The following is a 27781-nucleotide window of genomic DNA, read 5'->3' on the forward strand; positions in this document are numbered from 1 at the left end:
TACTTAAGACTTCTCAAGAACCAAGATTGGTTTCATCCCAAGTAACTTCCAGAAATAAGCAGAATCCAATTTGTGAGGCCTGCAAGACATCAAATCAAGGTCATACATGTCGCCACTGCTACAAATGTGGCAAAGAAGGACATTACACTAGGGGATGTTGTGCACTCAGATCTGCACAGTTAAAAGACAGGAGGTTGCTGATGAGGGACAATCAGTAACCTGTGCCAAGCCCCAGTCCCAACCAAAGAAAGTACCATCTTCAGGTATGGAAGCCAAAGAAAATCTGCTACATACTTATTTCCAAAATGTATGTGATCGTATCCAACAACTGGAGCTTCAACAGAACAGTATACAGCAAGTCACCTCTAGGAAGTGCACGACAACTAACTTACAGATGAGTGAAAGTGTGTCGAGAGGCCAAAGAAAACTCATCAATTTAATAGGAAAAAGGTGTATGGTCCTATGTAAACTAAATGGGGTTCCTCTTCAGGCATTATGGGACACTGGAGCTCAAGCAAGTATCATCAATGACAGTTGGCGGCAGCAGTACCTTCCTCAAACAGAAGTAAGGGCAGTGGAAGAATTACTAGGCTCTGAACCATTATGCGGGAGAGCGGTAAACAAGACCGAAATTCCTTTCATTGGTTGGATAGAAGTAACCTTTCAGCTGTCCCCTGGTAATGACAACATAGAACTTCTGGTGCCTTTTCTAGTATCCAGTGACAATAATGTAGCTGAAGAGCCAATCATTGGATATAATGTGATTGAGGAAGTCATCCTGAGAAAAATCCCTTCATCATCTTTGGTGAGTACACTGGCTGCATCATTTTCACTGCCGACAAGAAGAGCAGAGATGGTGGTAAAGACCGTCCAAGTGAGCCAAGCAGAAACATTTGTGAAGGAGGTAAGAACTGGAGTACGTCGTACCATTATTCCTGCAGGTACTATAATGGGTGTCAAGTGTGGTGTCCATGTGGGACCTCATAAGAAGAACCAGGAAAAGCTCTTTGTGCCAAGTAACACTGCACAGTTACCAGAGGGAATATATACAGATGAGACAGTTGTGATTGTACCTTATGACAACTATGCTCGGGTAACCATTCCAGTAATGAACCCCACTAAACATGATATTGTACTGGATCCAAAAACCGTGTTGGGTCACTTGGAAACAGTCAAAGCGGTATATCCAGCTTGCATAAAACCTGTTCAAGTTTCTTCTCTGACTGCAAACATACAAACAGTGGAAAATGTTGACAAAGCAGAGGGTGAAGTGTCTTCAGTTAAAGAGGAATGGGATCCTCCGGTTCCTACGGATCATCTTGATGCAGACGAACAGTGCATAGTAAGGCAGATGTTAAGAGAAGAATGTCATGCCTTCTCCAGAGATGAGTCTGATGTTGGATGTATTCCATCACTCCAATTAAAGATTAATCTAAAAGACACCACCCCCGTTAAAAAGACATATACTTCGGTGCCAAAACCGCTTCATAACGAAGTGAAGGAGTACCTACAAGACCTGATAAATAGAGGATGGATTAGAAAGTCAAAATCATCCTACTCTTCTCCTATAGTATGTGTAAGAAAACGAGATGGTAGCCTGAGACTCTGCTGTGATTATAGAGAACTAAACCAGAAGTCAGTTCCTGACCGTCATCCTATACCGAGAATCCAAGATATGCTGAATAGTTTGTCAGGAAGTTCATGGTTTTCTGTGCTTGATCAAGGGAAAGCCTATCACCAAGGATTTATGGAAGAATCCAGTAGGCCTTTGACAGCCTTTATAACACCTTGGGGATTATATGAATGGATCCGTATTCCTTTTGGGCTCAGCTCAGCTCCAGCGGAATTTCAGAGAAGCATGGAAGAATGCTTGGAAGGACTGAGAGACAGTATCTGTCAACCATATCTTGATGACAACCTGGTTCACAGTAAGTCTTTCACTGAACATGTGGAACATGTACGGACTGTACTTCAGCGCTACCAACAGCATGGAATCAAGCTAACACCGAAGAAATGTGAGCTGTTCAAAAGACAAGTCCGGTTCCTAGGTAAGAGTGTCTCTGCTGATGGCTATACTATGGATCCAGCAGAAATTGCTCCAGTAATGGCTTTGAAAAACAAACCTCCATCTACAGTGGGAGAGCTTAGAAAAATACTAGGTTTTCTGTCTTACTACCGGACATATATTCAAAATTTCTCCCGGATTGCCGCTCCACTGTATGATCTACTGTCGGTAGGGCCTTGTTCACCATCACCCACACAAAAGAAAGCAAAGAGAGATAGATCCAAACAGAAGGGAAAAAGTCAACTTCCTGCACATCAGCCCATCAATTGGACTGCCCATCATCAAGAAATCCTGGAGAGACTGATTGATTTGTTAGTTAAGCCACCAGTGATGGGATATCCAGACTTCAACATCCCATTCATACTGCACTGTGATGCGTCTCAGGAAGGACTTGGTGCTGTCCTAGATCAAAGGCAAAATGGCAAGTTGAGAGTTATTGGTTATGGCTCAAGAACTCTTACTGCAGCAGAGAAAAACTACCATTTTCACTCGGGGAAACTTGAGTTTTTGGCAATGAAATGGGCAATATGTGACCGTTTTAGAGACTACTTGTACTATAGTCCATCATTTGTTGTATATACAGACAACAATCCACTTACCTATGTTCTCACTACAGCAAAATTAAATGCAACTGGCCATAGATGGGTGTCAGAACTTGCAGACTTCAATTTTAGCATTAAATACCGCCCAGGGAAAGCAAATGCAGACGCTGATGGATTGTCAAGAATGCCACTAGATCCTGACCAGTATATGAAGGAATGTTCCCAAGAAATCAGCATGGAAGCTATTGGTAGCACTGTCCAAACAGTTCAGATACAAGAGGAGGAACATATGCCATGGTGGTGCCCTGTAACTGTAGAAAGTGCGGCTGGAGAAGCTGAACAAAGCCTCAGAGCAAGCATTAACCAGCTCCCAAAAGAAACTATCAGAAAAGCACAAGAAGAAGACAAGATCATTGGGAGACTGCTACACTACAAACATCAAAATAGATTTCCGGCTAAGAAGGAGAGACAAACAGAACCACCAGCTGTAACTGCCTTATTCAGAGAATGGTCTAAGTTATACCTCAATTCAGATGGTATTCTTTATAGGAAGACTAGCCATAACTTACAATTAGTCCTGCCAAAAGTCTACCATAGGACAGTATTCAAAGAACTCCATGAGCAAATGGGACACTTAGGAGTAGAAAGAACTGTCAATCTTGTTAGAGAACGCTTTTTCTGGCCATACATGCAGAAGGATATTGAGCATTATGTCACCAGAGAATGCAAGTGTCTAAAAGACAAACGTCCCAATAAACCAACCAGAGCATCATTGAACAACATTGTCTCCACCTATCCTTTTGAAATGGTATCGATTGATTTTTTGCATCTGGAAAAATGCAAAGGAGGATATGAGTACATCCTTGTTGTAATGGATCACTTTACAAGGTTTGCACAGGCATATGCTACCACAAACAAGTCTGGTAAGACTGCAGCAGACAAGATATTTAATGATTTTGCTCTAAAGTTTGGCTTTCCAACAAAATTACACCATGATCTGGGAAGAGAATTTGAAAATCAGTTATTTGCAAGACTTGGGAAATACTGCAGAATTCAGAATTCTCATACAACTCCATATCACCCAGAGGGTAATGGACAGGTTGAACGTTTTAATCGTACATTGTTGTCAATGTTGAGAACTCTTACAGAGGAAGAAAAGCAAGACTGGAAGAACTCTTTGTCAAAAGTTGTCCACGCTTACAATTGTACTAAAAGTGAAGCAACAGGGTATTCACCTTTCTACCTATTGTATGGTCGTTCACCAAGACTTCCAATTGACATAATGTTTGACACTCCAGTATCAGAGAAATACAAAACTTACGCAGATTATGTTACAGTCTGGAAAAAGAGAATGGCAGAAGCTTATAAAATAGCTTCAGAAACAGCAAAGAAGTCAGCATGTAAAAGCAAGGAATACTATGATCAAAAAAGTCATGGTGCTGAACTTACTCCAGGAAGTCGAGTTCTAGTGAAGAACTTACATGAGAAAGGAGGACCAGGAAAACTTCGCTCCTATTGGGAAGATAAGATTTATGTTGTCGTGAGAAGAAAACACGAAAACAGTCCAGTGTATGAGGTAAAACCAGAGTCAGGTGGCAACAGATCAAGGATTTTGCACCGTAATCTGTTATTATCTTGTGACTGTCTTCCAGATGTACAGCAGACTGCTGAATTGTTAGGCCAAGAGAGATCCTCCAAAGCAAAGCGACCAAAACCAACATCACATGTAGGATATGAAACTGATAGTGTTGATGAAGAAGATGAAATGTGTTCATTAAGTTCACCTACAACAGATAACTATACAGCACAAGGCAGTAAACTTAATCCTGACGCAGCAGAATTTGAACCACAAAATTCATCAGAGATCTTGGCATCACCTGAAGGTCTACTGTCAGAGTCAGAAAAGTCATCAGAGGAATCTGCAACAACTCCAGAGGAAGAAGTATGGATGGAGAAATCTGAATCAACAGACCCAGAAACAGATGAAGAAACAGAAACTTCAGGACAACAGACTTTGAAAAGATCTTCTGTTGCGAGAGAAAGGCGAAGGCCGGTTACACTTACTTATGATACCATGGGAGAACCAAGTAGGGTACCAAGAAGTTTTCATGCTAAACAGGTAGTGAAAACCATTGGCCAAGAGAAACAACCTGAATGGTACCTACCACCAGCATATTTTCTGGAGAACTGTGAGCAGATATAAAGACTATTTACCTTCAAAGCAATTGCACTGTTACGTTTACAATTAGTTTGTTTATTTGGAAATGTTTCTAGTTGTTTAGCGATAGAAACTGTGAGGTTACATGGTCATGTGGTCGTATTTAATGCAAAAATTAGACCTGACCAATCTCCACCTCATAAAATGAGGTTCAGATATTGTAGTAGCATTGTTATGCATGGTGGTCCAATACTACTTAGAACCAGTGCTAACATTGGCTCTTCTAGGTCTCTTAGCTAGCAACGGACCTAGAAGTAACTTGTGACATTTTATAGGAACATATGTCACAATGAGGCATTGACCTCTATTGGAGATATCACCACCAATTGATTGTTCTCAATTACTAAAGTACCTTAAGACAATCCACATAATTGCGGAAATGCGGAATGTCGAGGACGACATTAATTTAGTGGGGAAGAATGTGAGATATATACAGAAAGATCCACCACACAAAAATTTGGATATTACCTAGTGTCAGACTAGCAGTTTACAGGTCCTGTAATCTGACACTAGAGTGGGACCATGTATCTCAGAGGTGTGTTTCTGGTGGGACACTTATTGTAGTGCACCTCAGATAGCAAGAAGAAGGGAGGTCCTACTCTCCATATTGATGCATGTCCCTTATGATTACAGGTACAGTGATTAATTGCTGCAGCCATGTTGTTGTTATATTCTCATATTGTATTGTTCAGTATATGTTGATACAGTCACTGATGTTAGGAATGACTGAGAACTTGATGCTAATGTATAATTACTAGATAGTATGTAAGGACACTTATTGTAGTGCACCTCAGATAGCAAGAAGAAGGGAGGTCCTACTCTCCATATTGATGCATGTCCCTTATGATTACAGATAAAGTGAATAAAGAATATAAACCCCCCCAACCACACCAGTGTTAGTTCATTAGGTGTGCAACATATATATAAAGCTATGGTGTAACTGTTCTATCTATCTATCTATCTATCTATCTATCTATCTATGCTGCTGACAATAATATAATACAAACTAGATTGATCGATAGACAGAAATAGATGTTACTCTACCATCACAAAGAACATTTCCATTTAACTACTGTACGTACAATTTGAGCTTTCAGAAGCATTTTCCCTGCAGAACAGTCAGCATCCTGCTTGTTACATCAGATTATAATCTTTAAGATGATGAAAACCCCCAGGCACCTTATATTTTGCCTGCTATTATAATTTAACAATGACACAGCTTTTAAGTACCAGCGGGTAAAGAAGAGGCCAATGCAATAGAGCTAAGTATACCCATCTGTAGAGTCAAACAATCTGAAAATAGGATTTAACAAATCACTTAGTTTCTGTCCGACCGTCTCAATATACTGTATTGATTTCAGTGCTATGCTTTGGATTTTTAGATATTTGAAGTGCAGTTACCTTTAATGCTTCGAATAGATAATATATCTGAAATAAGTATAAAGGGACCTATCACAAATCGCATTCAAACTAGATACGAGGACGTTTGGGCCACTTTAGTACCATTACAAGTAAACCTATGTCATTCTTGCATGATTTGCAATGTCTTACTTTAAAAAAAAAAAAAAAATGCTAAGGCTGGGTTCACACCAGCAGAGCTTACATCCCAGAACCTGCTTAAAAAATGCGGAGAGAAAAGTCCTACAAGAGGGACTTTTCTCTCCGCATTTTTTGGGTGGAAACCTGGGGTCTGTGGGTAACTGCTTTTTAAGTGGGTTAACTTTCCGTTTTCCGTTTTTTGGATCGCCACTCAGACTCGAAGAATGGAAAGCTGAACGCTAGTGTGAACCTAGCGTAAGGCTTGGCTCACATCTACACCTAAAATTGGCAAAGAGAAAAGTCCTGCAAGAAGTTATAGTCTATGGTGTCCGTGGATGTCCTTGGGTAACAGCTTTTTAAACAGACAGGCTCATAGGTCCCCATGCAGACCTGAACAACAGAGAGCTGAACACTAGCGTAATATATTTGGTGCACCATGAGAGTGGATTCACCTGCTGATGCATGAGTTTTCTTCTGTCTATTGCCCATTATTGTCTCTAAGGGCTAGTTCACATGGGGCAAGAGGGGGTGGATTTTGGCGCAGAATCCACCTCAAATTCTTCCCCATCACAATAGAGGTCTATGTAGACCACTAGCGTTTTTTTTTCCGCGAGCGGTTTATTCCCGCTCGGGTAAAAAAGAAGCAAGCAGCCCTATTTTGAGGCGGACGTGTCAAGACAATCCCTCTGGACTAGGCCCATTCATTTGGGCCTACTCCGGAGTGGGAAGCCACGACTGTTGGAAGCCGCGACAGGCGCATTTTGGTCCTGATTCTGCCACGCTTCCCGCGGCAAAATCAGGACCAAGATACGCGGTCACTAGCTTGTGTGAACTAGGCCTAACACTTCTCCACCTACATTTCAAAAAGTGGAGTGACTGTAAAAGATGGAAAATGTTTCATAATTTTGCACTAATAAATTCACAGAATACTCTACTTTGATTTTTTTTTTTTATGCCAGAATTCGAAAGTATAGGGCCTGCTAAATCCTAGACACCCCGAGTTCTCCACAGTAAGAGGCGCTCTCGTCTCAATAACCTCACAGGGTATATGAAAATGGGTTGTCTAAGCCAGATAACCCCCTTAAACAGGCTCCAAAGGTTGGCTTTATTGTAAGGGATCATTACACATCTATACAAAGTACTTGGCGCTAGACTTTGTGCAACTTAGATTTTGTTTCCAGAGATTTAGCCGATAACGTTTTCCCTGGTAGAACTGTGATTAAAAAGCAATCCAACAACTGATGTATTAGTCTCCTATTATAAAATACATTACAATGATAAATGGAAAGGTCTTTAGGTTACCCTGAGAAGCGACTATAAAAGATAACAAAATATAAAATTACTGCTCTGAAAGGGGAGCCCCGGACGGGCTCCAAACATAAAGCACTGAAGTAATGGTGTGACAGGCTGAGGGGCGCTCCCACATACACAAATGTAACCAGATACTGGCGCTCTGCATTTACACAACCTCAAGGAATGATTCACAAATTCATCATAACTTGTAAAGCTACAATAAATCTATAGTCTCTTTTAGTCTTTTTCATATGGAAAAGATTACATATGCTGCGTGTCAGATCTCCTCACTCATATTTCAGCTGCTTACGCTAAAAGAACAAGGTGGACTGTAATATCCTTTTTATTTTACCGTGAATGCATACTTTATGCTTTATAAGATTAGGTTTCAATGCGAAACAAAGCGGTTTCTTATATTAGGTGATCCCTCTATGCAGGTGTATTTACTTCAGTCAGCAAGATTATAGGGACAATCTCTCATAATAAATACCTCAGACACTGACCAGCCATAACATTAAAACCACTCACCCTAATGCTGCCTAAGCACCTCTGACCCATCGCGGGACACAAGATCTCTTAAGGTATCCTGTGATATCTGGCGCTAGGTCTTGTAAATCCTTTTTTACAAGTTGCAGGGTGAGGTTGCTTAACCCAAACCGGTGACGGGGCAGCCAAGTAATTCAAGTGACATGACTTTTCGTGACCTGCACTCCTAGCTTGTATTCACACACTGCAGATATCTTTGACTGAAAATCCGTTTCACACATATGGACGGGGTTATTTCTGCAGTGTGTGCATGGATTTTGGCAGCCCCCAAGGGAATTTTTGCAACAGATCTACTGCATAGGAATAGACAGCAATGGAGATTTAGACAATATGCACTATACTAGCTAAAGGAAACCTGCCAGGACGATTTGGGTCACTACACCACCCACAGATCCTTATGGAATGGGGTTTAGTGCCCATTTAGTAATGTTTCAAAGCTGCCCATGTCCACAATAAAAGAAAAACTTGAGCTATGATATGTAGAGATATGCCCATTGATCGTGACTAGAGCGATATTGTAGCCATGGCACTGTGTAAGGCGACATAGTACGCGGCGACACGTTTCAAATACACATGAATGAAAATGTTGCACATGGACTTCCATGGAATTTAGTTGTTGAACAGCCGTCAAGCAGAGGTGTCACATTGTGCAAAAAATGCAGTCCTGCAACTATGGCTGCTTAGAAGTTTTCCCAAAAAGTATTTTACAGCTAACAATATTCCACGTGTTTGGCTCCTTGGACACTAAATTTGGCTGTAGGTGGCAGAGACATAAAGGAGGGGTTTGATATATCTAAATAAATGTTGTTTACATTGAGCAGCCTGCCAAGATGGCCAACAGTGGAATTTCAGGCAGCGCAACGTGGCCAAGATCTACATAGCTCTATCTCAGTGGTATAAATATGACCATGGAAACAGAAAGGGAGCTTTGGTTGAAGGGAAATCATTGATTTTGTAGAGATGTGATGATCGGTTTCTCTGCATGATGTTCTTACCCCCCAAAAAATAAACTAAAAATACAATATATATATATATATATATATATATATATATATATATATGCGCTCCATGACTGATACTCAGACCCAGTTACTAGACTTACATGATATCCTAGTTCAAACAACGAAACCCCCCCCCCCCAAAAATAATAATAATAAAAAAAAAGTTTTCAGTGGAATTTCTATCAGCAGCAAACTGTGAGGTGACAGAATCTGACTATGATGAATACCAAAGCGCTCTTCAAAACAGCAGTCCATAAATCTGCTACTGCGGCATAAAAATATTTAATAAAAGCAATTGTTTACAAAATGGCGTTTTGATGGGCAAATGATAGGGAGAATAAGTGAGCCAATGCCTCTAAAGCACAGCAAACAATCAACCAGCATTGCTATGAACGTTAGTGAATGGTGCTCTAAGGGTTAACCCTGAAATGATGTAGAACGCCCCAGGCCTGAGCTCTGCTCATCAGAGCATTAAATCTGAAAGCTCAAGAGAACAGAGCAGTCGAGCTGCAAGGGCTGTGTTATGAAGTTCTGCATTAAAAATTCATATTGCAGGCTCGCCACAGTCCCCTTGTCTGGCTGAATGGAGAGCTGGCGGGGGAAATATTACACACCCCACTGTCTTTCTGGCGATTGGAAACATTCCTCAGCAAACAGCACCTCAGGAAGAGAACGAAAGGGCAAACAAACCGTGAAACAAATCAATGGGTTCAATTATCTCTCTTCTCTCTCGTAAAAGGAAACTTTTGATTTTGAGGCCGTTTCATCAAATATATTTTTAATGACAGCTCATGACACGAAGACCCCAGCCCCTAAACGTGTGTCTGGTTACTCGGAAAAGAACAGTTTTGTCATAACGGTTATTTCCATCTTCCACATCACGTGCTATTACCTGTTGGAGATGGTTCCTTGGAATACAACACCATAGACTTGATAAAGGCCAACAAAACCAACTCATCGTGGCCTATACAAATGGAACTTAAACTTGTGATGTAGCCTATGCCACTGCACATTCATGGCCAAAACAGTAGGCCTGAGCCTATAGGTGTCCATAGAGAAGGGCTCCGTCAGAATAGAAAATTAACATATGATATACTAAAAAAGGTGTATTCATTTCGACATTACGGGTAATTTTTTTTTTGCTAATCACTCCGAAGTAGGAAAGTAAATCTGCATTAGAGGAAGTTAGTGGTTATGAGAAGTGTACTCTGGATTATTTGGTGAGGGAAGACAGTTTAAAGGGATTCTATCATTGCGATTTTACGATTTTAACTAAGCATATGCTCAAGTAGCCTTTAGACAGGCTATTGTAGGCATACCTGTTATTTTCAGGTTGCTGCAGCCGATTGTCTGAAAAATCCAGATTATTGTTATGCAAATTAGCCTTCTCGGAGCACAGGATCACATCTACATCATCAGTAGGACCTGCATCACCCGTCGGCATAAACAAAATCTCGTGCGGGTGAGCGTACCGTGCATGCACAAGATTTTGTTAGCACCGATGAAAGGAGGAAGCTAAGAAGAGGAGCAGAAAATGTCAACTTTTATCAAGAAGGGGGTGGGGTGATGCAGGTCCTGCTGATGACGCGGTTGTGCTCCGAGAAGGCTAATTTGCTTAACAATAATCCGGATTTTTCAGGCAAACGGCTGCAACAATCTGCAAATAAAAGGTATGCCTACAAGAAAGTCTTTCTAAAGGCTACTTGGGTATATGCTTATTAAAAATTGTAACATTGCAATGATAAAGCCATACATGACTTTAAGACTTAAAGTGTGGCCTACTTGATGGGTACATTCTAAGGTGCCAGACAATCTGGACCTTTTTTTATGGTTTTCTCCAGGGGTCGTAATGAAATGAATAGAGCAAGGGTGCACCTTTCCGTCCATTGCTCCATTCAGACTAGGTTGAAAACCACCTTTATCCTTGTTATCAATGAGGTCTACCCGTTCGGACCCTTACCAAACTACAACTTAACTCATATCCTGTGGATTAATTGCTGAGGATGGGAACAAAATTAAAGGAGTGCAATCTGTACGTATTTTTAATTAACAACAAAGAAAAAAAAACACCAGGAAAAACTCATATAGTAGATAATACCTAGCACAGGGCCTAAGAGGTACATGACTGCGGGATTTAAAGTAAAACTAGGGTGATGTAATATAACAGAATAATTGGTCTCTCAAGTGTTAGTTTCTAAAGTGCTGTATACTATAGGACCTTAACACCACAGGCCATAAGAAATGGCTGAATGTTACTGACCATACAAGAAATTGATGTCTCTTTAGTGTCACTGGCTTAAGCCATAACTCAAATACATCTTGCTTTTCACACCCCCTAGGGAACCTTGGCTCTCCGACTGCTGTATAACTACAACTCTCAACATGCCCTATTCACTTCCATGGGAGTTCCAAGAACAGTATGAGTAAGTATTCTTGGAGTTGCAGTTTTACAAGAGCTGGAGACGAGGTTCCCCATCACTGTGGGCCTACATGTACTTTGCAAAAAAAAAAAAAAAAAAAAGAAATTGAGGTGGTACATCTGAATCTGCTGATTTTGGTGGGAATGGTTGACTTTCTAATATGTGTGGACAAATAGCTTGGAAGAAGAAGAATTCGACACGTTGGGTTTCAACATGCGCAATCTTTCATTGTCAACCCCCGCTCATCAAGCTTTCATGTTTGGAGAGTACAAAAGGAATAACCTCAGCTGTGGTGGGGAATTTTAGTCTAATTTTGCACAGCCGAATTTATATAGGCATAACATAATAAACATAAATATATATATATATATATATATATATATATATATATATATATATATATATATATATACATACACTGTATATATATATATACTATATATATATATATATATATATATATATATATATATATATATATAGTACCTGGTTCATATCCTGTGAATATGTTCACTACAAATATTGCATATCCAAGAAACACAGATCTCACTGGCAGCCATACATACCACTAACTATACAAAAAAAAAAAAAAAAAAAAAAAAAAAAAAAAAAGGGAAAGACAAAACATTGCTAAAAAACCTAAGCACAATGGCAAGTAGGTTCATATCCACAATAAAAGGAAGTCTGTGACTAAGCACAGTGTCTTAGCTCAGCACCGATTATAACAAAGTTTTATGTGGTCATGAAAGAACATGCTCACCTTCTAAGAGCAGGAGCCAACACCAACCTTATGCCTGGTATATCAGCATACAAGAGGGCTGTCTAGACTCTACCTTGTACCATACGCAGCTAGTTTAATTTTAAGGTTTTTTTTTTGTACCTTCATGCAACCTTTATTTTTCCAGTACTCATGGATATCGCTAGAACCGCATAAATCACTTTAATCTATCCTGGGGAGGGCAAAATCACGGCCGCAAAATAACGCGGCATATACGATCCTGGCTCCCATTGAAATCAATGGGAGCTTTTACGGCGCGCAAAGTCTCATACGCCGTATACGTGCCACATCACGCGACACGTTACTCCGTGTGAATGGACCCTAATAAATGGATAAAACTGACACAGAACCTGCTGTTTGGAGGACATTGTTTAGATCAACTAGAGTTACATCAAAAAAACATGGATCACAATAAGGTTATTGCCCCATGTAGTGGGCTGCAGTGAAAAATAGTTGCAGAAAAAAAAGTGACAGAAACACATTGCATTTTTTCCCACATTGTTTTTTCACAGAAAGTCCGCACAGGTTTCCTCTATGGACTTTCTGCTTCAATAATACCTATAGGGAAACTGTATTTCCGTAAGTATAACTGACTGCAACAGTGGTGACTTCTTCGCAAACAGCACATGACTGCTAAGAGATTCAGTTTGTGAAGAGGTCACTGCTCAGGCCTTCGACTGACTGAAGCTGTCACCTGGCATAATCAGCATGAACTATATAGAGGTGAATGGAGTTACTGGGAAAGGAGAGCCAGAGAAAGATGGGCACTTGTTTTCTATATTTATGACCCCACTAGCAGCAATATTAAATAATAAAATTAAAAAAGCCAACTCTTTTAAATGAATGTAACTTCAATGGGAAATCTACAGCATGTGACTATGCCTTAACAATCTAGATGAATTGCTATGGTCTACATCACTGCATAGTAGGCAGAGGATCAATCAAACTGACATTACAAATTTTAGACCAAAAACATTAAAAGCTAGCAATTCCTATCAACAAAAAAAAGTAGCAACCTCTCCCACATACAGACCACATATGCATGGAGTTTGAGGCCATCATTATAGTGGACATACATTGACATTCCTCAATGCTTATAATGTACAATGCATGTTCCCCCGGTATCTGCTTTAAATAAAAGTGCTCTCATTTGTAAAGCCTGTTCTTAGTGTAATTGCAAGTTACTTTATAGTTCTAAACACATGCTTTGGATGTTCATGACTCATTAACTGAACAGGAAATCGGAAACTTTAATTACAAATTAACTTTTATTATAGACTCAGCATAATACCACATGTAACAACCATAAAACCACTGTCTTTTATACTCGTTCCAGGAATGCAGTCACCAGTTCAGTATAAGCGTGCACAACAAAAACACTGGTTCGGTTTTCTCTTTTGATTATTCGTTAACACCAAAGCTCAACATGCAACTTGTCATTTCAGCAAAAAATACAAAAAACTCTAGATGAGGCAAAGAAGGAATTTTTATATTCTATTTCACTAATGCAAAAAATAATATACAGTAGACAAAGATCCCATTCTGTTCTGTAAGGGGCTGAGTTGGCTTAAAATAACTTCCTTTGCAGTTTTCACAGTTTTGTCCCATGCCTGTTGCCAAAACAACTGATTTCTATGTCAACAGAGTAGAGATATATACAGTCAGTGTAATATTTGCTGTCCACCTGCAGGCCTCCCGCTCTAAAGAGACATCCCAATGCTAGCCACAAATGGAATAGTTAGCGTGTGCGTCAATGTTTCTGATACCTATTGATTGTGGTAGATGGAAATCTGCCCTATCAGCTGAAACTCTCTGCATTTATACACTATCTGATCATATACTATAATTGTAGATTGCATCAACTAACTTTGTGATTGTAAGAACTTAGCACGTCATATATTGAATGGTCAGCTTGGAGGCTATGGACACCTTCAGATCAATAGTTTATTTCTATTTGCATGAATTTTTGAGCTAAAATCATCTTTGTAATCGTGATTTTTATTAACAATTTTAGGACTGTTAGGCTTCTGCAGCTGCCATGTACATACACTACATAGGAAGCTGCAGAATGCTGTTCCCTAGCAAATTTGCCAGACTGGCCGTCTGACAGCTCCGTTTTCTAAGATGATTTATGTCTAAATGAAAGCTTATGACTATTTTAGTCATAATTTAGCTTAGAAGATTGCTCAGGGCAAGAGAGAAAAGGGCTGGAGACCAAACCATTAGGCAGGCAGTCTGACGGATTTGCCAGTGAACTGCTTTCTGGACTTCGCTATGTACTGTATATACATTATAGCTGCAAAACCTTTGCTAAGAATCCATTACGGACAAAGAATATAAATGAAATAATAAAAATGACAGAAAGGTATTCAGAGCCTGTAACCCCTTCCCGACATCCGCCGTACTAGTACCGCGGATGCCGGGTGTTTAACTATGGCGGCTGCCCAGGAGCCGGGTGTCTACTGTATATTGTTATGACAGGCTCCCGACTGTCATAACAACGTGACGCCGGCCCGGAGCTTACTCCGCGTGCTGGTGATCACAGGGAAAAAGGCGCCTCGGTCAGCTGGAGGGGTACTGTGTGCTGCGGGCACTGACTGGGGGCATTAGCGCTGGGTATCTACTGTACTGTGTCTACTGTAATTTGCCAAAGACACAGCAGCACAGACCAATAGCAGAGCCCCTGTCCCATACTGTAATCAGAAATGGACAGTATATCATTGGAATGAAGGGACTCCATGCAGGTTAGATAGCTAGGAGTCCCTCTCCTGGCATTAGGTGCAGGATGGTAAATCCAGCCAACACACAGATCGAGTTTAATAGCGGATAATCGATTGTATGAACTGAATATAAAAACGTGATGTAAATGTATCTAGGAGTTACGCTGATTCTAACTTTTTAATGCAAATTTCACTGTCACTGTCTGACAACACTCCAATTTATGAAGCTGTAGTTGCTTATCAGCAATTCCTTAGCAACAAGACAGTCTTAATTAATTGTGTTGGATTAGTGTGTAACAGGTAGCTTGGTAGCAGTAAATCATGTACCGTGTCATTTCAGTATAGCATTTTTATTTATTGCCAAGGCTACGAATCTGGCAAAAAAAATTAAAAATTTAACATGGATAAAACTATAGAAATATAACAAAGCCCATATTATCTTTCTGACTGCCCATCCTTTAAGACAGGAGGGCATCCCTTCTTAAGAAGGTTATCCAGCCAATATTAATTGCTCTAGAAATAGCTGAGAATGATTATAAACATAAAAAAGACCGACTCACCTTACCAATATACTGCCGCACCCATGCCTGTAGCTATTTCCTGTTGCAGGTGACTGGCTGCAGGGGCCACATGTCATGGCTACCTCAGGAAGTAGACGATGGCAGATGATCAGAATGGGAGTGGCGGAGGATCAGTGACGTGAGTTTAACTTTATGTTTTTAGAGTGACCGTCCCTTTAAGTGGTATATGATAGTGGATAGTGCATGGCTATATTAATTAAGATGCATATTATAACTTAGAACTGTATAATAACATGGATTAGATCACAATTAATATTCTTCAGGCTATAAAGCCTCCATACAAGTGCTGTATGTATTAGTCGAGTATTTAACAGTATATTTATTAGTATTAAATTCTCCGGCATAAATCTCATACACAAAACCAATTGAGAACTCTGCTTAGCATCTGTCTAAAAAATGCTGCATTAATAAACATGAAGAACACTTTTACCTCCCACTCTCAAAGACAGAATAAAACAAAGACCAGCTGTATTCATCAATGGATCCTTGTTCTAAGCATAAAGGCTAATTACATTTTATTTTGAGCCTACACATGGAAAACTTTACAGTTGCCATAAGTGGCTTTCTGATATTCCATCCGACACACTGGCAATACTGCACGGGGATGGAGGGAGGGAGGGAAAGAAAAAAAAACCTGTAACACTTTCCAAGCCACGTACCTGATTTTACTTAAACCCACTCTACAAAGGTTGGCCACATTTTATCACTGGAAAGGTTTTATATGATTTTTATAGTCTATCTCTTGACCCCATTTTATTGGGTTTGTTCTGCTTTTTGAAGGCAAGAAAAGTGTAGTCTACAGTACTATTGTTATGGTAAAAAATAGAATGAAACTAAAAAGGAAACCTGACAAGTTTCAATATAAGTCAATGGGATTTGTCAGGGTTCATTTAAGAACAAGTCTATTGCGGCTACTTTATAAGAGCCATGGTGCTAATGTGAACAGAGGCTAACATGAATCATGGGGAAGAAAAGGTATCACACATCCTGTACAGAAATGACATCAATAAGAAGTAGTCAAAACCTGAAATAACAATGCTTCTAAAATAAAAATAGTAAAATAAGAGAGAAGAGAAGAAGTGCTGTAACAAGCAGGCTAAGCAGCGGTACTCAGTGTCAGGTGGCAGCTGCAAAAGCACATGTTTTAGTGTCTATCAAATGAGAGGTAAAAGCCTATGATTCCGATGTAATATTATCTCTCTCGAAATCCCTGGTAATACTACGTCTCAAATAGGGGATTCAGATTTGGGCTTCACAATGAAAAAGACTACAGGAATGATGAAGGTGGTGTCTAAATTATTGGGATGGAAGGTCTTTATTATAATGAGAGGCTAGATAAATGAGGCTTGTTCAGCATGGAAAAAAACTCCTTAGAGGTGATCTCATTTACACGTATAAACATATGTGTGGTCAATACATGATATAATCTTTACACAAAGAACCAGAGGACATTCATCAGCTGCAAACATGTCTATAGGGAATGGTTCGTTACAGTATGAGTACTGAAGCTAAGGAATAGCCTACCCCAAGGAATAGTAATGGCAAATACTATAACAGCACCCAAAGGAAGGTATTGAGAATTATAAATACTCAAGCAATGAATACTATATAATAGATGGAGAATGGCAGAACATGAAGGATATCCTTTCTCCCATCTATGTTGGTATGTAAGTATATATAGTTAGTATGCTTCCAAACAAAATCAATCCCAATGAAAAGTGTCTCCTGCCAGCTGACCTCCCTGACAGGCACCATTGAAATACTAAACTCACACTGCGCTTTAGGCTATGCTTAAAGATTAGAAAAAGGGTATACACAAGGTGCAACTATAAAATATCTATAAAAAACACAAACAAAAAACCCAATAGTGTTTATTAAAAACATTGATATTAGAAATAGATCATTGGAAGCACAAACAAATAAAAAAAACCCAAAGTATTACTTTTATGGCTTGCCAGTTATTATTATGGCTTGCGTGACATTTCCTGTGAATATAGTGGAAGAAAGAGCCGAGCTGCTTCCCTTCCATTACATGCGCGATAGCTTGTAAATAAAAATCTCTCTTACATTAAACTTATGTGATCTTAATAAAGGTCAATGCGGTTTTTTATGGCTGCTGGGTTAAACTGTAGATATACATTTTATTTTATATTTGTATTCCCTTAGGTTATGGGATTCGCAGGAGATATTTTTTAGTGCACTGCAGATAATGAGAAAATTCAAGTGTGCATTACACCATGACCGAAAATTTTGCAGAGCTTAAGGGTATGATGCTAAGAAATGGTGGATGGGACGATATAAACCCAAAAGGGGTTGATCACCTTTTATGTATTTATGTTGTTATATTAAGTGGAAAGCAAAAAGCTATCAGGACATAAGTAGCAGGCCTTTATACAAAACAGGACGGCTTCCCTTTCAGATTGTAGGTTCTTGCAAGCAGGGCCCTCACTCATTCTGTTACCAATACAAGTCTCTTATTATGTAATGCCTGGTACTAAAGAAGGCGATGAAGGACCTCTTATCATTTCGGCCAATTCCAAGTCTTTGTATCCTTTAATAGGCCCAGCTCCGCTGATTTCCATAGCCCCTTTTGGCCTTGAGCAATGATTGCAGTTATTTTTGGTGCCTGCTAGGCTAACGCTAGGTTCACACCTGCGTTCGGGTCTCCGTTCTGTGCTTTCCGTCTTCTGCATGCAAGAAGACTGAAAGCACAGACCGGGTCCGGCCGTGAGCGGTGTTGAGCGTTTTATGCTCTCCGTCGCGAAACCGTTTTTTAAAAAATCCGGACACAGAGTACTGCATGTCCGACTCTGTGTCTGGATTTTAAAAAAAACGATTTCGCGGAGGAGAGCATAAAACAATCACCGCCGCTCACGGCCGGACAGCTTTCTCACCCATTCAAATGAATGGGTGAGAGAGACTCCTGCAGGTTTCCGTCTCCTGCCTCTGTTTTGTGCAGGAAACGGAAACCTTCAGAACGGAGACTGGGCGCAAATGTGAACAAGCCCTTAGTATGCTTTCTACTGTCAGAAGAGCTGTACCAGACAATCTCCTCCATTCCAGGACTGCCCATCTGACCAAAGAGAGCCTAATGAGCATACTGGGTGCTGAAACTAACTGCACTGATCGATCAGGAATGTTGCGAGCTAGAGAAAAAAATTTTTCAATCACTAAGTTTATCATGCCAAACTCATGAATGTTTGTTCCAAGTGTTTGAATATTTGTATTGGTAACATTACATCACTGTTGCAGAATTTAAGAATAAAATTCATGAAAAGTAATAATAGAAATCAAGCTTATTTGTATTACTTCATACACATGTATGTCTATGACACTGTCCCATACTGGAAAGCTGGTTCTACTGGGTGCATTAAGTGTGTGTGGGGGTTGGGGAGGGGGGGAATTGAATTAAGACCTTGTACATCAAAGTGTCCGCAGAAAAATTGCTGTGCTTTGTCTTATTAAAATCAATGTAAATACAATCGATTCTTGGCATACAGGTACACAAGTATATATGTCTCCAGGGTGATACTTAAATTGTGAAGAAGCGTATGAATAATCACATTATATTAGTAAGCATGACGTCTAAGGAAACCACATCTTACACAGGTTTATCTCTGACCGGGCCGGGCAGGAAACATCTGATGGTTGCCTAGTAACACTGGAAAGCAGTGTATCGGAGCCGGGGGAATTCCACATGTCAGTAATACCACCAAGTGTGAAGATACAGAGGCAGGCTATTCCTCCAAATAATGTAACAGTAGGGCTCACTTTGGTCAAACCATCCTATAAAATAGCCTGGTTGAATAAGGAATATAGATATACAGTGAGGTGAATAAAATATAGATGGGTTAAAAGCCTTTTCTATAGCCTTACACATTACATTATTCACCAAGTGCTCATTGGCGATCTTGCCCAACTCCCCCCATAAACCAAGCATGCGTGCACTCTGTACTGGGAGAGAGGAGAGGGCTGAAGTCGGCATCTCTAGTAGTGACTGATCTCCAGGACCATAAAACTTTGCAGTTGGGGCAACACGGTGGCTCAGTGGTTAGCACGGTAGCCTTGCAGCGCTGGAGTCCTGGGTTGAAATCTCACCAGGAACAACATCTGCAAGGAGTTTGTATGTTCTCCATGTGCGTCGATTTCTTCCCATTCTACAAAGACATATTTAAATGGGGGGAAAAATGTACATTGTAATCCCTATATGGGGCTCGCAATGTACATTAAAAAAACCCAAAAAACTTGGCAGTTGGAAACCAACTAAATATCCTTTACCCCCGACATCTGCCATTGAAGAAAAGTAGTGAGCGTCCCAAACACATACTTAGATGCTTTCTTCTTTGGTATCACTTCTCCCATACATATCCATGATGTATACGGTGCCTTAATAAAGTCACTAGTTTGGCCATTGATAGTGTTCACTATTATATTGATATGGTTCTGGTTCTTCTCATGACAAATCTGGAAAATGCTGTCCCACATGACAGAATGAGCCCCCCAAACATACAGCTCCCTAGTGGCACCTGAAGGTAGCAGAAAAACATACTAATCCTTTAGACAGGCCTATCATATTTCCTAATGTAACACTCCTACATTTACGCATCCCTGACTAACCCTTTACTGGCCATATAGTGCCTCCCCTCTACATTATCCTACAGGACAAGACTTCATCTTAGTGTATCCCTGCATGCTCAAGCTCTGTACATACAAGAACACCAGCTTGCACGGCTTTATCTAATTATGTTAAATGTTATGTAAAATGACATCTTGCACCACCTTTTCTATTTCATAGATTGTAAGCTCTTGAGAGCAGTTCACTCCCATTTTGTGAATTGCTAATTTATTAACCTGTAATGTCTCATTTTGTCAGTATATGAATCCTATGACGTGTAAAGGGCTGCTGAATATGCTGCCACTATATAAATAAAAAATACTATTACTACGTTACTACAGTCTATATTACAATCCTAGAATCTTTTCCAAAGATGCATTTTTAGAAATACACCAGCATTAGTGTACACTAAATGTACACTAATATGTAAAAGGTCTTCACTCTGCAAAATATGGAATGGCAGCCATAATCCTCTCTGATGTTGGGAGCAACTACACGAACCAACAGATATGGCTATCACATCAAATGAATGCAAGTATGTAAATGACACATGCAGATCTTCAGAAGAGTATAGCTATCTAGTTGTGTCACCTTGTGGCCACAGCCTGTTTTGCTACAGACAGCTTAATTATTTGGCTGTTACTTAGCAACATTAGAACTGAAAGGCTCCTTGGCGAGGACCTGTCACCTTTCCAGGCATGTCTTAGTAAATAATTCTGGAGCAGATTTTCACGTACTGTACATTGTGCTTCTCCTCTTTTGTTTGTCCTAGAAAAATATGTCTATATTGACAACTGGGCGTTACCAAGCCCCCAACACTGATTGGACCGTGTCAGAGTGTGGCCACACCTATAACTGGTAACACCTTACATAGAGTTCTAAGAACTGGTATATTGTAGAACAGAAGGCCTAGATAGTATACACAAGCTTTTAAAACAAAAAATCTTATACCAGATCAATAACACGGCATGGCGGCGTTGATTTTCTTAAAAGCCTGTGTGTACATCTTAAGCCTTACAATTGGGAATCATTTATTCCTATCTGCTCAGTCTAAGCCAGGCAACAAGAACAGTCTATTCTGAAAAAGTCAGATGCTGTTGGAAATATGTTAAATGAAAATATAAAATTACCGTTCTTTGGTAATGAAGACATTGTAAATCTTCATATGTGAATCTTTTACCATGTGAAGCAAATGCTGTTGTATCACCATTAATGATAATAATGGGTAATTGATCCCAGACCGCCGCATGAGGCCTGTAAGTGTGTTCCCTGGGAAAACCTGATAAAAATCGTTACTGGTCATGCTGGTAAGTGTGGTGGGAAGGCCGCGAGCCGACACCGCTAATGCTGGGCTAATCAAAGTCAACCTTATATCCATTGCCCGTTCTTGATCGAAGCAAGTGGATCAATCTCTGTGTTACCAGTCTTAGCCCTGCTACCACTACTATTTTCTTCCTAAAATGTGATGGATACAAAGAGCTCTTGGTACTTACTTTGCTGATGTTTCTTCATCATATTTCGTTTTCAGGTCAAATAATGCTGCCTGAGACTTTTCCAAAGCTAAAGAAAAAATAAATATTAGATTAGATTTTGTAATATGTAATTATTAAGGTTGAGCAATCGGGATCGGAAAAGATCGGATTCTGATCGGCGATCGAGTAAATTTCACGATCGCGATCGGAATTCCGATCCTGATCTTTTTAGGTGGGATTGAGGTTGGAGGTTATTTCCCACAATGCTTTGCTACTGGACAAGCATTGTGGGAAAAGCTAACAATGTTAGCTAGGTCCCATAGGAATGAATGGATGCAGCCGGCACACAGCCTGCGTGCCGGCTGCGTCCATTCATTCTAATGGGAGACTAGCTAACATCTCTAGTAGCTAACACTTACCTGCACAAGACGTCACGTCTCCCCGCTCTGTACCCGCCCACTTTCTCCTAAGCACCAAGCTCCGCCTTCTTCCTAGGTCTGTAACACTAACCTGGGAGGCGGGGGCAGCGAGGCGAGAAGAGGACCGAGAACAGTGGGGACCGGACCAGCGATCTGTGCAGGTAAGTAGGTAAGTAGACAGCACAGGGGACTAAGTAGCCAGAGGATTTTTTTAAATCACTACACGGCGTGGATTCTAACAATTAAAGCATTCAATTTTTAGACTACATGCTGTTGTAGTGTTGTAGCATCCAAACCTGTCGTTTTTAAAATCCAATCTCCGATTATTAAAAAAAAATCCCATCGACTTGCATTGGGATCGGGGTCGAATGGAAAATGACCAGAAATCGGATTTTAAAAACGATCTTGAAATCTCAAGACCGGCTCAACCCTAGTAATTATTTATATATATACACACACACACTATATATATATATATATATATATATATATATATATATATATATATATATATATATATATATATATATACTCATGTTTATTAAAGTTTTCACAATATACTATACAAAACAAAAACACACAACTCTTTTGCATACATTTTTTTTTAATAGGTGCCCAGACATTGAAGACTGTCTGTTTATTGACTTATTTATTTATTTTAGATCAGAATTTAGATGAATTAAAGAGGATAGGTCCCTCCTTTCTGTTATTTAGTTAACTCTTGAATTTGTGTTTCCAGTGGGATTCTGGCTAAACTCATCCACACATTGTAGAAAAATAACAGGAGTGGATACTGAGATTTCAAAAATCCTTGTGTTTTTGTAAATTGCTGCATGTAATAGGCGCTGCCCCCTTGAGTGGCTGGCTGCCTGATGCAGTGCTCCAAGCTGGGAGCAATCTCTATCTTTCCTTTTTCACTCTTTTTCTCTGTATCTTCAAGAAACCAGTAACTAAGCAAACTAGCACTATGAATTAGCAACTATAAATCGAATGGAAGACCCTGTGGAGTATTTTGTTCCTTTTGTATCTATTGTTAAAGCATGGACAATGACTCTGTCCTGTGCACATATGCCTGCTACCATCCCCCCAGGAGCTAAGCATGGACAGCATATCTCACCATGCGGCATGGAGGAGAAACCTGCATGGATGTGTGGACTTCTTCTTTTCAAGGAGATGATTTTTGGCGTCTATTGCTGATGTGTGAAGATGCCTACAGCTGACTGGTATTTCTTTCTATTACTGTGGACACGTGGGACTCTGTTACAGCCTGGGAACCTACCATCACCCACCTACCCCAGGAGTTATGGAAGCTTGGCAAGAGAGCAGCACCATGTATACCTGGATGGCTTCGGACTTCTGTGGGCAGTAGAACACAGTGGTAAGAAGGAAGGAGGAGGAGGGATTGTGATGAAGGACATTTGGGGCATTTTTTTGTGGTTAATGGACAATAGTGCTGATGCAAGATACCGAACTATCAGCTGTGAGCAGGAGATCTCACCACCTACCAAAGGAACTACCACATGTTATCATGATAGCTGCATATGTCCCCCACCTTTGCAAAAACGTTTCTGGCTATTATACCTACATGCTGTGAGCCCTCCTCGTGTCCTCCAACCACATTCGGCTGTATTATTAACATCACTCCGCACAGAGAACTAAATGATCCTGCAGTGTGTCTGTGTTCCTTTCTTTTTTAGTTGCTATAATTCCTAGGATTTCTCTATCTGCCATGAGCTTGTATGTGTTTTTTCTTTCTTGTTATATACTACTGTACCATCTATGAAACTGTATCACTGAAATTTCCCCATTGTGGGACTATTAAAGGAATATCTTATCTTATGTCAATTAATACCTACGGAAATGCCAGCATTTTCCGTCTAGGTAAAATAGCCACATTTCTGCCACTGTTTTTCCCGCTGCATTTTTTTGGCTTTGAGTTGGTACGTGGGGCCTTAGCCTAACCATACAGACCAGAGCTTCTTAACCAGTGATTTAGCCACATGTGGCTCGTGGTAGTGGCCATAAGTTTTGACCATGTGCACTAGCTACAATAAAGACATCCACACTGACAATACTGCAGACATATTCTAGTAAAGACTCCAAAATAACAGCAACTATATTGTCTTTTCTATGTGAATCACAACATCCATGAACACCAAATCAATATAAAGCATCCAAACCTGTCTGCAGAACTTGAACTCTGTGTTCAGTCTCCTCGAGCTTGGAAGACGTAGACATCTGAGTCTCCTGCAGTTTCCTGAAAGACAATGAACAATTTGCTCTGTAAATGGTTGGCCGGACACTCATCAGCCAATAACGGAAGATTTATTTCATTTCACATTTTAAACTTAAAAGATCATCAAACAACGATTTATGACCAGATATTTAGTAAATGGGGCCACCACTGTCATTCGCCCCCTATCATAAGCACATCTTATCACTCCAGCCTGGGGAGTCATCTGGTCATAAGGGTACAGCTAGGTATGAGTGTGAGACTATGACTGTCATTGGATGTATTTTATACCTAGAAGTTAAAAATGTGGTTATTGATTTATTTTCCAGAAAAATTGGGAATCTGTCATCACTTGCCTGATCATGGGTAGCATGATACAGTGACAGACTCCCTCTATACAAAGGGCTAGCCCACGTTTACTATTACGATTGTGCCTGTCACCAGCAAAACCTGGTGAAAAATGCACCCTGCTTTACACAGATTTATCAGAATGTGCTGAGAAGAACAGAGGTGTATTATTAATGCTACCTTTTGCAATTGCGTCTATATGAGTGGGCATGACTTAGCTGAAAAGTGATGTGCAACAATATAGCTCACATTGCACCAAAATATTTGGTCTAAAATTTAGGAGGAAATGAATCCAACTTAAGGCCAGGGCAAAAGGCACTGCATTTTACATTACCTGCAAAGTGGGGGGGATTCTGGCTAACACCACCCACAAATTGCAGAAGAAAATCTGGAGTAAAAAAGCGAAGTTTTCAAAAACAGTTGTGTTTTTGCAAATCGCAAAATGTCAGTTATACCTATGGAAACACTGGCTTTTCCTCATAGGTATCAGGAGGGCAGAAAGTCTGCACACAGTGGAAAAAAAATGCGATGTGTTTCCTCTGTGATTTTTTTTCCACAGCCTTTTTTTTTGCAGTGTCTTTCTACATGGAGACTTAGGGCTTGTTCACATCTGCGTTGGTATACCGTCCGGGGGAGTCATTATGAGGACCCCCCGAATGGAACTCCGAACGCAACTGCAAGCGGTGTACCAGTGAAAGCACACGGCCCCCATAGACTATAATGGGTTCCGTGTGCTTGCCGCCAGATCTCCGCAGGGATCATACGGACAGGAAAGTAGTTCACAATCTACTTTCCTGTCCGCATGATTCATGCTGGCAACACGCGGCAAGCACATGGACCCTATTATAGTCTATGGGGTCAGTGTGCTTTTACTGCATATCACTTGCAATTGCGTTTGGTATTCTGTCCGGGGGAGTCCACATGAGGAATACCAATGCAGATGTGAACGAGGCCTTATCCTAAAGGTATTATAAATTTGGACAAAATTGTCTAAACTCAAGATACCAATCTGGTATATTTTCACAGTGCCTAAACATGGGAAGAGTCCAGGGTGTGGCTTCTCTCCAACTTTTCTAGGCCCGGCTCAGCCTCACTTACAGGTCACTTCTTATTTATTTTCCGTATAGGAAGAGATCTGTCAATCTAGCTGTAATGGGCAGGAAAAGTGGAAGACAGCGGCAAACCACCCAGCAGACACTTCTTCAGGTCCTTCGCTCTTTATAAAATTACAGTATGTTTTTAGGACAGCATTTCAGAGTAAACTCAGTTGTTTTATACTCCCCATGGTTAGGGCGGCATGAAACTGATAACAGGTTCCCTTTAATGCAAATATCTGCTCTCACTGCATCAAAGTGATGGCCAAATATAGGAATGTCTCAGCAGGTGTTCACACTGAGGTACAGCATGAAGACTGTGAACAATAAGATCCAAGAAAAGCTGCAACAAAAGAAAATAACGACGAAAAAAGCCAACACAAGCTTGATTTATCATTCTGAATAATATGCATTGTCATCTGTACAGAGTAAAAAAAAAGGAAAGTGCAGAATCCAATAAGGTAACTCAGCAGAAAACTAATATTCAACCGTGCCCTGCATATGTCAGCACATCACTCTTCTAGAAGTCCAGTGTGGAGAGCGGTTTGGCAGGGTGTGCACAGTAGTGTAACTGGTGGTCTGCAGTAGCTTAACAGTAACAGTTTAGTGGCTCTGCAATGCAAATGCATATTGTAAATAAGTGTTACAATATGAAAGAGAATTAGCAGAAGAAATACAGGTTTAGTCTCATGGAGGAGCTAAGTAGGAATTTTTTATAACAATCTACTGTAACTTCTCCCTGCATATCCTGCATAGTCATGGGGCCAGTTACGGAGCAGATTCTCCTCTACTTACTGTGTGCAGTGTATGGTATCTAGCCTCTTACTAACTGCTCAGGGAGAACTTGTAAGTAACAATCAAATCCTGCAGATGCAATGCAAATTGTTAGATAATAAAGAATACAAAATGTATAGTGGCCAGAAATAGTGATGTTTCCCATGTACACACACCGTGAACGGTAAGACAGTTTGGCCTGCAAAATGTAAGAAAGCTAAGAAAATCTGGGCAGGTCCATTAAAAGCAATGCATCTCAGTGGCATCACACGTATGGACGGCACTGTACATTAGAAACGCTAAGACGTCTACTCACCTCTCTTTCTCAGCAAAGTCATTTTGTAACTTTTGTTCTTTCTCCAGAGCCAGATTTTCCGCCTGGTTCTTCAGGGTCTGTTCATATTCCCGGATTTTCTCTCTAAGTGCTTTTATTGTAACCTCTGTAGAAAAACAATTGGGAGAAAATGTGTTTACATAGCTCTGTGTGGTTATATAATACAAGGCTTTCTTTACCCTGTAGGATCAGTGTGTTTTAAACTCCATCTCTTCAACTCTGACACAAAATCAATAGATATGAGTCCCTTTGGAGACCTTTTACTCCCTAAATGTTAAATTGAACTTTAAACGTTTCAGTTGAGAAGGATCAATGGATTTTGCTGGGAAACAGAGCCGGGGTTTCTGCAACATGCCTGAAAAGGAAAAAAATCAATGCTAAAACATAATATCACCTTATTGAACAGTTTCAAATTATCTCTCTGTTGAGCGGGGATTAATAAAGTCTCAGTGTGGGTTAAAGCATGAATTAACATGTGGAACCGTTTATTCATTTTTCTGCGCACATTAGGACATTAATTTCCCATAGCCTCCACGCGTATGATGAATGCTCCGCATGCCTCTCTGCTTCTGCTCGAGCCATTTGCATATTTCTCGGATTGCATTGTGATGTAAATCAATTAAATTCATCTTAAGGCCTGTAGACATGTACAATTAAAGAGCCACACAAGAGGAAACACAAACCGTTACCTCTACGGAAATCTGACCTGCTTCGCTCTACTACTTCGGTGATGAGCTGGTGACTTTTCACTATCCAGAGAGAGCATATTCAATCAGGTGCATATGTAGG

General features: G+C 40.2%; 1 protein-coding gene and 1 long non-coding RNA gene across 5 annotated transcripts in view; one reads left to right on the plus strand and one right to left on the minus strand.

The window, feature by feature from the left end:
* LOC142194681 (uncharacterized) overlaps positions 1–27781 on the plus strand; it is a 431520-nt gene that overhangs the window by 247121 nt on the left and 156618 nt on the right. The window lies entirely within an intron of this gene.
* CUX1 (cut like homeobox 1) overlaps positions 1–27781 on the minus strand; it is a 277415-nt gene that overhangs the window by 131911 nt on the left and 117723 nt on the right. For all 4 annotated transcript variants that reach the window (XM_075263948.1, XM_075263946.1, XM_075263945.1 and 1 more), the window contains exons 6-8: positions 26975–27098; positions 24390–24466; positions 21812–21878 (exon numbers count right to left, since the gene is read on the minus strand). In XM_075263948.1, coding sequence (XP_075120049.1) covers positions 21812–21878; positions 24390–24466; positions 26975–27098 — 268 coding nt within the window. The remainder of the gene's footprint in view (positions 1–21811; positions 21879–24389; positions 24467–26974; positions 27099–27781) is intronic.

Source organism: Leptodactylus fuscus, chromosome 2 (assembly GCF_031893055.1).
Source record: "Leptodactylus fuscus isolate aLepFus1 chromosome 2, aLepFus1.hap2, whole genome shotgun sequence".
NCBI lineage: Eukaryota > Metazoa > Chordata > Amphibia > Anura > Leptodactylidae > Leptodactylus > Leptodactylus fuscus.